The sequence below is a fragment of the Diadema antillarum genome, unplaced genomic scaffold (genome assembly GCF_040938485.1).
Source record: "Diadema antillarum isolate AM-2024a unplaced genomic scaffold, OU_Dant_1.0 seq00000183_RagTag, whole genome shotgun sequence".
In the NCBI taxonomy this organism is placed as follows: domain Eukaryota; kingdom Metazoa; phylum Echinodermata; class Echinoidea; order Diadematoida; family Diadematidae; genus Diadema; species Diadema antillarum.
In genome coordinates this window covers 229026-241912 of record NW_027271250.1, presented here as the reverse complement: position 1 = coordinate 241912, position 12887 = coordinate 229026, and the positions used below count along the sequence as shown (strand labels likewise).

General features: G+C 37.3%; 1 protein-coding gene across 1 annotated transcript in view; it reads left to right on the top strand.

Annotated features, from left to right (window-relative positions):
* Positions 1–12887, top strand: part of LOC139728551 (unconventional myosin-Id-like) — a 105497-nt gene that overhangs the window by 34925 nt on the left and 57685 nt on the right. Inside the window, exons 2-4 of the mRNA XM_071639488.1 lie at positions 373–581; positions 5847–5940; positions 6758–6923. Coding sequence (XP_071495589.1) covers positions 373–581; positions 5847–5940; positions 6758–6923 — 469 coding nt within the window. The remainder of the gene's footprint in view (positions 1–372; positions 582–5846; positions 5941–6757; positions 6924–12887) is intronic.

Below are 12887 nucleotides of genomic sequence, written 5' to 3'. Positions count from 1 at the left end.
CAAACATATGTTCATATGTCTGAACACATAATACATCATACATTGTAATGTTTCAAATAACATCATAATATTTCAAATAAAATACTTTGAAAAACAACCACTAAAATATCGTGACTCAGACCATCACATAATACACATCAAGAAAACAGGTGTCTAAACAGACACCATTTTTTTTCTGAAATACTTGCAACTTACGATGATTTCTTGCAATGAATTTTTCTTTATCATAATATTCCCTTGTACTATCTTTACATAAATCAGAATGAGGTATTATTCTTTTTATTTTATAAACATTAATTTCATATCTCACATCATAATGATACTAATGATTGTTTTTACATGATTATTTTTTGTTTTACCTTTGTCACATAGATTCCAGAAGGGCAGGATATACACATACATCGGGGAAGTAGTGGTATCTATTAACCCTTATCGGACAGTAGACATCTATGGCAAGGGTTATGTGGATGACTACAGAGGACGGGAAATCTATGAGCGCCCCCCACACATCTTCGCCATTGCTGATGCAGCATACAAATCCATGAAGAGAAGGGCAAGAGACACATGCATTGTCATCTCAGGTATGTTATGCACTATAGGGAGCTGTCAGAACAAAAGAGAGGAGTCTCAAAACAAAAACAAAACAAAACAAAGTTTTATATAATATATAAATGAAGGGTATGTTCGCAAAAATTGATAAAGTCCATTTTTTTCATGAACATGATTGATATTCACTGTGACTTAAATTATGGGACCAATCTGAAGATTAAGGTGCCACTTCATACAGTGAGTGACCAAATGTTTAGACTGCAATCAGCATGTCAGAATCTGTCAGTGATTGGTAAGAATATCAACCTTCTGGTGAGGAATTGAAGTTCCTGTTATTATTTCTGATGATATGCTTCTCATTTTTAGACATTTATGAAGGACAGTGAAGTAATTCAGCCACCATGATAAAGTGTTTTATGGTTCCAATTCAGTAATGGAAATAACACTGAAAAATTTGTTGCGTCAAGGTTTGTAGCACTTACACAGGGTTCCCACTAAACGGTTCCCAATTATTGTACCATGTAGGTCGAGACAGGGCCTTTTCATATTAAAAGTCTATCAATGTTGTACCTTTTCTTACCTGCCTCCTGTACTCTGTCTTTTGTAGTCATTACCATGTCTTTGCAAGCACTGTAATGAAGTTGTTACATTGTGAGATCTTTTTGTGAGTGGCTATTCGTTTTGTGGCCCATTTGCTACAGAAGTAAAACTAGTGGGTGTCTGTCCACAATCTGTTATGTTTTGGAAAGAGTCAGCCATTTGACTAGAGAAAAAATCTCAGTTGCAGAGAGAACTTTCATTAACCATATTAAAAGAAAAGTCCACTGTGACATATGTAATACTAGTATTCATGAGGAATCACAGCAAAGTGATCTGCTGTATCAAGAAAATTGACAAGCAATGCATTCTGGAAGAGATCCTATTCATAGCAGATTCAAACAAAAACTGTTAGCTTATGTTATTCTAAAAGTAATGATAAAGGATTGTGATGGTCTTTTGTCCCCCCCCCCCCCCCCCCCCCCCCCAAAAAAAAAAGAAAAAAAAAGAAAAAAGAGATTAAACTTTGAAATGATAATTTGCTGAAAACTGTCCAAGCCCCTTCTGTAAGAACTGGCAAAGGACATGAACCGTAATTACACAAGGATACATATCCTCAAGAGATCAGCAATACATGTAAGTTCAGCCTTTCACATGATACTCTATCTATACCACTAATACCATGTTCGTACAATGTACTTTTGGATGGGTGCATGAAATCTGAGCTTCTCTGTTAAAGATTTTATCAAGCTGTGGCTGCAGCCATATTTCATAGAAGCCACAGACTGTAATTACGTATATTGACTCTTGATGTTCTTTGCCAGATTAATTAGTTAGTGAACATATTAGATGAACAGTAATTCAATTCTTGCCATGCTTTGTAGGAAAGCAATCATGTGAGTCACGGTGTACTCAGAAAGAAATCAACTAATTGCATCCTGAAACAGATAGATGCTATATAATATATGAGTGTGTGTGCTTGTGTGTGTGTGTGAGAAAGAGGGAGAGAGAGAGGGAAGGGATAGAGGATGATCAACAGAGCATAGATTGGAAGGGGATCTATGAAAAAGAGGTGAGAGCCATTTGTACAAAACCCACCATCCTTTCAAGTGAGGATGTAACAAAAGGATTAATTTGTTATTTTAGCACTTCTAGTGCCAAGAGTCAATGTGCTAGAATGACGGTATATCACTGACATTGAAGCCATTGTTCAAAGATCCTTTAAACAGCATACAATTGACCTGTTGAGGACAGACTGATTTTGACTTTAGCACGCATTTCCCACAGACACCCGCCCAAGTTAATACTCAGGGCTAGTCTTCAACATTTTGATAGCCCTTAACAATAATCCCAAACTAGGGGATTAGTATTTGACACTAATACTACATAATGCATGGAAACCACAGATGGTCTTTGAATGAATTTAATTGTTCACGAAGTGCTTACCTTAAGGACGTTCCTCAGTTGAGTTTGTGAGCATCCTAGCTGCGCAGGCTGGCAGTGACGTAACAATGAGCGTAGAAGCGCACGCACGAGTGATGAGCTGAGCTAGCTGAGCTGAGCAGCTGCTAATAGCGAGCTAGAGTGTGGTACATACAGATACCCGACAGCTCCCCACCGTGGCCGCGCTGGGCGGCCTCGCTGGGCGGCCTCGCTCAGCTCGCGTGCCGACTGTACGCGTTACAATCTGTATACGTACTACGCAAAATTCAGCTGTCCGAGCCGCATATACATGGTCATGGTAGCACAACACTGATCGATGTAATCGGGAAGCTCGGAAGTGGAATTCAGCTGTTTCCATTTTCAATTCATAGATCTGTTTTGTGACATGCAGTTCATTATCATTCTGTTCACCAACATGGTCAAGTTGAGTGCTTAGGTACCTAGGGCCTATATAGGCCCTAGTCGGGGACTACTAGTCTACTAGAGTAGGTGTTAAAACAACAACAACAACAACAATAAAACAAACATATGACACACATTTCATCTTTAGGTCTAACAACTAAAACAATCTGAGTATCTCTTGTTAAAATCTAGATTAGATATAAGCTTGTCATTTGTAATTCAAAATATTATTTTTTTATTTTTGGTTACAAAAATACAAGGTCACGAAAGTATTATCAAGCAAGTATTTATTACTTTCACCATTCAGATATAACTTTTGATTACCAAATCTGGTGTAACAAAAGGAGAATCAAAGATTTTTTTTTTTTGGGGGGGGGGGGTACTCAAGGTACATCTCCATAGTTTACCACACGCACTTTACCAACCACCGCAACAACCAACACATGCAATCTATACAATCAACGTCATATGTATATTAAGATTTTTTTCCCTTTGGAGGACCGTCAGACCAGTGCCAAAACTCACATTTCCTTATATTTATTGATCTCTCCCCATTATCACTTTCTGGACGTGGTTACAGCAAGTTGGTAAAACAAACAAACAACCATGTCAATGTGGAGTTTTCCACGCTTGCGTCCACATAATATCATTATGGCTGTGTAAGGGAAATCATAACAACAACTTACATGGACCTTCCTTTCTGAATATTTTTTCAGTGCACCATATCACTGCAATTGTGACACGTTTTGTGTTGTTGTTTTTGAAAAAAAAAAAAATAGGGTTTTGAGTGAGCCGCATGAGATTCATGCATCTTAGCAGGGTATATCCCTGCATTGGTTCCTGGCCAGATTTTGGGGTCTTACGATGATTTCTGTCGCAAGGAGGCTCTGCTAGCACAAAAACGAGCACATGAACCCCCCATTTTTACAATTGTTCTGCATGTCGTAACCCTTTTTCTACAATTTGATAAAGTTTCGTAAAAATGACATGGGTTTTGAATGTACAGCATGACATTCATGAACCTCACCTAATCAGGGCACCCACAATATAGGTTCCTGACTAGATTTTGGGGTCCTAGGATGATTTATATGGGGGTACTGCTAGCACAAAAACAAACACATGAACCCCCACTTTTCATTGTTTTTTCTGGAATAAGTAAGCCTTCTTCTACAATTTGGTCAAGTTTCGTGAAAATGACATGGGTTTTAAATGTACAGCATAAGTTTTATGAACCCATCCTGTCAGGGCATGCCTGCATAGGTTCCTGACCAGATTTGGTGGACTTACAATGATATATGTCGCATGGGGGCGCTGCTAGCACAAAAACGAGCACATGAACCCCCACTTTTTATTGTTTTTCTAGGAATTAGTAAGCCTTCTTCTACAATCGGGTCAAGTTTTGTGAAAATGACATGGGTTTAAATGTACTGCATAAGTGTTATGAACCCATCCTGTCAGGGCATGCCTGCATAGGTTCCTGACCAGATTTTGGGGACTTATGATGATATATGTTGCATGGGGGCGCTGCTAGCACGAAAACAAGCACATGAACCCCCACTTTTTATTGTTTTTCTGGAATTAGTAAGCCTTCTTCTACAATCAGGTCAAGTTTTGTGAAAATTACATGGGTTTTAAATGTACAGCATAAGTTTTATGAACCCATCCTGTCAGGGCATGCCTGCATAGGTTCCTGACCAGATTTTGGGGACTTACGATGATATATGTAGCATGGGGGCGCTGCTAGTACAAAAACAAGCACATGAACCCCCACTTTTTATTGTTTTTCTGGAATTAGTAAGCCTTCTTCTACAATTTGGTCAAGTTTCGTTAAAATGACATGGGTTTTGAATGTACAGCATAAGTTTTATGAACCATGTCCTTTAGCTCACCCCTAACAGAAAACGTCGATGAGAAGGATTTGAGAGATTTCAGTGTTTTCTGCCACATGCAAGCGCTGCTTGCTCAAGAATGAGAGTGTAAACCCTAACTTTAAAACCTTTTCCTCGTTTATAGTACCATTTTCTTCAATTCTTGCAAATTTGGAGAAAATAATGTGGATTTTGAAAGAATTATGGGATTTGATTGTCATTGTATATTTTGTTGCCAATCATGGTCTTGATCCTGTAACACTATCATTTTGGTACAGGACGGCAAATTAGTCATATTCTTCAAAGTCCCGTAGAAGAAAAACGAGCACATGGCCCTGTGGTTTTCTTTACATACATTTGGGCTTCGGATGGATCAAAGTTACGGTTTGGAAAGTTTGAAGAAAATGACATGGACTTCATTTTAACTGAGGAACGTCCTTAAAATTGTCTCTTGTTGACTAGACATGAGTTTTGATCAATATCTTGCTTCCTCAATGTTGAGACAGTAAAGCTTCTGAACAGAATTGTAGTCATTGACCATGTCTAGAAAATGTTTGGACCCTTCAGACAGTGATAGACATACATTCTACAAGCAGTGCATTTGATATTCTTTTTGTTGTATCAAGATTTCTGTGTATGGCTTTGTATACATATCATTTGCCTTACTTTATCTTATACTTCCATGTGTTATTTAACTGCTGGATTTTATTTGAATATTCTTTACTAGAGTAGTTGATTCTATATGTGTACAAGCAATGTAGGAGCTTATATCATGAATTTTCCGGTCTTTGTGTTAACCAGCCTTTCTTTATTGAATAAACTGCAAAGAAATACATCTTTGAATACTTCAGTACCCACGGATAATTTGTCACAGTGTATTTATTCCTTTATGTATGATCTTATTTTCCCATTTGTTGCATGCAACTTATTATTGCAACTCTTGTGCAGTATGGATCATCTGTACTGAGATGAAATCACAGCCCGGCTTGTACAGACTATAGGAAATTTGAAGGTTGAAGTGTAAATAAGCCAATCTTCTTCTTGCAGGAGAAAGTGGGTCAGGGAAGACAGAAGCATCTAAAATCATCATGAGGTACATTGCTGCAGTCACAAATGTCAGCCAACAGGCAGAGGTCGAAAGGTAATTTTTCTTTCATATCATTGTGTTAAAAGGGACTGTACAGTACTGGTTGAGGTGGGGATTCAGGTTTATGATATTCCTAAATGAGGTAAGGAGAAACTTCTAATGAAACATGAAAGAGCATGTAATTTAAGAAGGATTCAACGTTTGTTTGATGAAAATTGGTTTTCAAATGGCTGAGATATTCAAAAAAGTGATACCAGTAATAATAAAAGGCGACAGGCGACGCCTTTTATTAGGATCTCTTTGTTTCACCTTGTTTTTGGATATCTCAGCCATTTTAAAACAGATTTTCATCAAATAAACTTTTGATACCCCTTGGAATGGCATGCTCTTTAACATCTCATAGAGTGGTTTCTGAATATCTCGCAAAATGTTAAAAGCTAAATCCTCACCTCAACCAGAACTGTACACACTCTTTAAGTTTCAAATTTGTCTATTATAGCAATGTCCTTCATTCTAGCAATTATGGTTTAATTCCCATTCATTGTGTAGTGATTCTTTTAGCACATGGTCCATCGTCAAGCATGAGTGTGTGTATAGGTGATATGTACTAAACCCCATGAAATAATAATGATAGACTATGAAGTGACCATCAGATCTGATGGAGAAATTGGGAGCTATGCTTGACAAGCAATGTTTTGTGAATGACCTGTATTTATGATTATGACTATAATCTGTTTCTGTTTCCTGAATAATATCTGCAAGAATGTGTGGATGTATGCTTGTTCCTCACATTGTTAGTGTACATGTACAGTGTGAAACAACATGTTTGTATGATATATTTCTTCAAATAACTGTTATGTGTGTGTTACAGAGTGAAGAATATTTTGATCCAGTCTAATGCTCTCTTGGAAGCCTTTGGCAATGCCAAGACCAACCGTAATGACAATTCCAGTCGTTTCGGCAAGTACATGGACATCAACTTTGACTTCAAGGGTGACCCCATTGGTGGACACATCAACAATTACCTCCTGGAAAAGGTTTGTAATAATGCATGGATAATCGCCTATGATAATTGGCTACAATAATAGTCTATGATCTGCTGATCTAATGAAATTCAGTCTTACTTTTAATGGTTTTAATCATCAACATGATTATGCAACAAAATTTCTTGGAATACATCCTGATTCAAGACTGTCATGGAAATACCACATAAACAAGGTCAGCAGGAGAATTTTCAAAAATACCGCTGTTTTAAGCGAATGTTCCACAAATAATATATTGTACTCTCATTTTTCCATTTCTATCATACTGTAACTTGGTTTGGGCAAACACATCTGCTTTAAAGATGAAACATTTAATGGCACTTCAAAACAAAGCATTTCGAATAATTTCAAGAGCACAGTCGCAAACACATGTTAAACTACTGTGAAAAGTGAAACTTACTTACTGAGCTTATGCAATAGTGACTGGGTAACTTTTGCCCCATTCATACTAAGCAAAAAGGAGCTCTGATGCCTCCTATAGCAGCATCAAGCAGCCTTTCAGCTGAGTATAAACAGAACTAGAGATTGTAATTTGTCATCACTGACAAATTAAGGTGATCCGATTTTTTTTTTATCAATGATTCGAGTCCTGATCGCAATAGGCATGACCATACAAGTTTCATCTGTGTGTAGAGACATTGGCCGTGTGATGTTTGCATTCTCATTTAGCAAAGGGAGTCATATCTGCCATGTTTGGTACCAAATTCTGTATAGGCCCCCTACACTATAACGAAGAAACAGCAACAAATACATATGACCTTTGACCCACCTTTGCACTCCCAAGATTGCATCTGATGAAATAGTGGGTATTTTGTGAAATGATTCTCGCGACATCGTCTATACGTGTGAAAAATATTTGAAAGATAGGACAGGTATTCACCAAGATACAAGATGAAACATTTATGACCTTTGACCCTAATTTACATACCCAAGATGTTGTCCGATCTAGTAGTTGTTATTTCATGAAATAATGTACGTGACATGAACTAAATATGTGCAAAATATGGGGGTGATAGGGCGTGTTTTTCTTGAGTTATTGCAAAGAAAGTTGCAGAAAGAAAGAAATATCTCAATACATAGAAGATAAGCTTTAATTTCAACCAAGTTTTTTATCGTGATCCCGACATCGTATGAAAAAACGAAATAAAAAAACGATAGCGCAAAGTCTCAGCTACAACATATTAAAATCTGGGAGAAATTCACCGAAGGGTAAGTGAGCTAGTGCTCGATAAAGACAATCATGTCAATTTTCACATTTAAAAAAATTCCCTCCCATAGAGATAACACGTCATAACGAAGATACAAAAAGAAGTACCGGTATATATGACCTTTGACCTCAATTTGCACAGACAAGATGGCATCTGAGTAAAAAGTAGTTATTTTGTGAAATGATCCTTGTAACATGGTCTTTGCGTGTGCAAAATATGGGAAAGATAGGACATGTATTCACTAAGATACAGGATGAAACACTTATGACCTTTGACCCTAATTTACATATCCATGATGGTGTCCGATCAAGTGGTTGTTATTTTATGAAATAATTGACGTGACATGAACTAAAAATGTGCAAAATATGGAAGTGATAGAGACCGTTTTTCTTGAGTTATTGCAAAGAAAGTTGCAGAAAGAACGAAATATCTCAATACATCGAAGATAAGCCTGAATTTCAACCAAAATTTTTGACGTGATCCCGACATCGTATGAAAAAACGAAGGGCACACTTACGATAGCGTAAAGTCTCAGGTACAACATATTAAAATCTGGGAGAAATTCATCGAAGGGTAAGTGAGCTAGTGCTCGATAAAGATAGTCATGTCAATTTTCATTTCCAGAAAAACTGCACTCCCATAGAGATAACACGTAAACTGGTCAAATTTGACAAGGTTACTTTCAATCCATTTTTACGAGGTGATACTGTTATCCAATCAAAATTTTGTAATTTTATGTTTGAAAGAACATTAAATAAGCTAACAAATACTGAAATCTGGGTGAAAATTGACAAAGGACTAGTGAGATACAATCGAATGAACTTGAAATTCGATGACGTCATTTTGAAAATTTACTTTTTTTACTTTATTAAGAAATTTGCTATCTTTTAATCATTTTGTTAGCATTGCCAACCCATGAAATGACATGTACAACTCATCAGCTTTCAAAATATGTAAAGAAAATGGGGGGTCACCGTCCATCCTGACGAGTAAAATTGGATTTAAAATTAGCAGTTTTTTGGCATAGTTGCACTGGATATCGCCATTGATGCGCGCGCGGAATTTCAACTTTGACGGGCCCGTATGACATCATATTGAGTCGGATTGACTTGAAACTTGGTATAAATATTCCTTGACATTTCAGACATCCGATCAAAGTGAAAAAACTGGAAATTTCAATTGCATATGAGCTGTGCGTGCGTATATGCGCGCGCTCGTACGCGTCCGTCCGATTTTTTCAATTTTTAAAAAAATGCTTCAAATGGTCTGAAACGTGTGCAAAAAAAATTTGAACTCGATTGGAGCATACAAATATTTCAACGCGCGCGTGCGCGCACGTTTTAAGAGAAAATATGAATTTTGAGAACATGAGTAGAATGTGCATAACTTGAAATATATGTGACGTAAATTTCATTGAAAAACTCTATTCCATTAATGAGATATTGAGAATGTGTTTTCATATGATGACGTCATAGTGACGTCATGGTGGACTGATCACAATGATACATTAGATTTCTCGTCTTTGGGACATGATGCATACATGGTATAATTTTGAAATTAATAGGCAGCGGACTTTCTGAGCTAACCTCTGCACAACTTTTGCGGAGAAATAAAGAAATAAAGAAGAAGAAAGAATCAGTACAGATACAGAAGGTGATCCGAAGGATACTCGGATCACCTAATTCAGGAAAGGAGATTTGGTCAGGTCAGGTTCTGAAACCACCTGGAGGGGGTAGTTGGTTTAGAGTCTGCTACAGCAGCCTCCAAGAACCTCAGCTGCAGTATAAATGCTAGGGGGTTGGAGAAGCCTCTTTTTTATTGACCTGGAGGTTATTGCCAGCTAACGTAAACAAACCATCCATTTTGACCAACCGCCACTGATACTCAACTACCAGTCGGAGCAGTATAAACAGACAAGAAACTGCTTTTATTTAGGACGTTTTCAAACTTCCTTGAGAAGGCTCTGAACACCCCCCCCCCCCCCACCCTCCTTGCAGAATAAACAGGGTGTATTTATCAATGGCTTAATGACCTCCTGCTGACTCAATTTTCCAATCTGTTTTCATTTTGTACTCGCTGTCATTCATTAATACCATACCTGTTCATCTTTATCTTTATTTCTATCTATCCTTTCATAATATTGTTCTATGGCATAGAACTTCTTTATGACAGCATGTGTTGGGTTCAAAATGAGTCTATTTCATTTTTTTCATGCAGTCACTCTAGCTTATGAATGGTTTTCATATCTGGTGACTGTCCTCCATTTTCCATTCTCTATAACCTTGACAACCTCCCTCTAGTGCACGTCTGTTATATCCCTATTGTTATTGTTGAAGTCAATGTCATTGTCTGTATGTATGTCCCTGTCTTTGTCTCTGTCTTTGTCCCTACCTCGGTTTTGTATTTTTATTTGGGCATGCTCATTACAAGTTCTTAATAGAGATGTGCCCTCAGCATAGTCAAGTTGATCACTTTGTTATCTGTACTTGATATGTACATTTGCTGGAAATAAATGTAATTAAAATGAACTGACTGATATAAAAATGAACATTGGTTCTGTTATGACTGATAGAGATATGGTCAAGATAGGGAAGGGTGATGTCAGTATGTTGTAGCGATAAACCTCTTCTTCCCAAGAACATTCAAGAGGAAAGCACAGATGTAAATAAGCATGTAAGCCTAACATAATTCTATGTATCTGGAACGAGCCATATCAGGATGGTATCAAATGATAGTGACAAAAGGCATTATGGCTCAATGTCTCAGCTATAACTCAATCTGGCAAGGATTTTGTATTGCCCCCTTCCCATAAAACTAACCAAAAAATAGATAGAATGAGCACATTGTCTATGGATAGAGGGTATTGTAATCACCTGACAGTTCTGGAAAATCACAGTTGCTTGCACAGTGAGTGGTTGAAATACAGATGTATGTCCAATACACAGCACACTGCTGATACAATTTCCAGTCATCTAAAAAGATTGTTAGAGAACCAGACAGCTATTCTTTGATTGCATAGTCATAGTAGTGCATACTCAATGGAGAGCATACTCAGCAGAGGAAGAGATGATAGCTGGCAAAGACAAAAAAAAAAAAAACGAAAAAATGTGCCAAATTCTCAAAATTCATATATCATTGGAGAGATAGAACACCTATGAATGAATTTCTTGGAAAAAAAATGACTCAGAAATCTTCAGGCGTACAGAATAGTGAATTTCAACTGGCAAATTTACGTCATCATAATTGTCTTCTGAAGCACCTCTGTGCAGGGCCCGTAAATTGATAAGTCATTCAGGCAACACGCATGAGAGAGAGCTCCCCTTTTTGCCCTGTGAACCCTATTCATTGCCATGCATTCACTGTTCAGTGTGACTTTAGCTCTTCATCAGATCATCAGATTTTGCCCATGATTTTGATATTGAAATTGATGATGAGAGGGATTCAATCAGCGACTCTGATAGTGATAATTATGATGAAGGGATTGGGGAGTTTGAAAAAAATGGAAGATGATTTAGTCGGAGTACAGGTAGTTGACAGTGCAATTAGATGCAAAGCAGCAGCGCGTCAAGTGCAAGCATACCAGCACTAGCCAGAACCCCTGCCAGAGCTCATGCGGCAGACAGCGATGACAAACCTGCTGCACTTGTTGCTGAATTCAGAACTGTAATGAATTTTTATGTCAGTCGGCTTGATCTACTGAATGTAAGAAATATGTATTAAACAAACCAAATCTGAAATATTATGTTCTCAAATCTTTTCTTAATTGTTGTGCAGATGTATTATACGTAGCGTTTTCCAGACACAATTGTAGTCGTCTTCTCATCCATTGATGGCTGCACCAAAACTTTAAAATTTCATAACTTTTGGACAGATTCTTTGATTTTCCTCAGACTTCCATTGATGTGATCTACTACAATTGCTGCATTCAGTCAATCCACAATACTTGGGTTTCATTCTCCTTTGACAGGTTGACAGTTGAATATCAAGTAGACATCTAACCTGGCATCTTGTCATGAGTTCATAATATCCTGTCCTAGTTATCTGACCATGATGTTACCTGCACAAAGATTCTGATATGTATTCTCCACAGAGAGAATCATGCCCATTTAATTAGTTTCTTTGAGACAATGAGTCTCTGTACATCATTATTGATGATCATAGTCATAATTGGGTCTTACAAGAATTATGCCTTAAGAAGTGTAAAAGTGAGTAACCTTTTAGAACAAATAAGAAATATTACCCCATTGTGACTGACTACTGTACATTAGCTATCATTAGGAGTTGTTGGGCACAGTACTCGAAGACTGACATTCAGATTGTCATGACATTCTAGATATTTGTCCAATATCACTTAAACTTTTGCTGATTGTTATTATCTATTAAGCAGCATTTTGTAATTATAGTTTGGGTGCAATTATTTGTGTGTATGTGCCAATATAAAACCTTACATTAGATTGGTTAAGGAACAGATGGAGAGGAATGAAGCAATATGCTCCAGCTGAGATGAAAATAGACTGGTGTACAGAATATGATGGGGGATGCATTTTTTTTTTTTTTTTTTTTTTTTAGTGTCAAACCAACAAGGATTCTGAAACAACATTTGGCACTTTGATTGGAAAATGATTAATCCTGAGATTCCATTTGCACTCCATTTTATGTGGAAGGTCCTATGCAGACTGTGCTACATTGTAAATCAAGATGACAAACCATTTAAACCTGTGATGTTTGCTTTTTTGCATGTATAGGATTG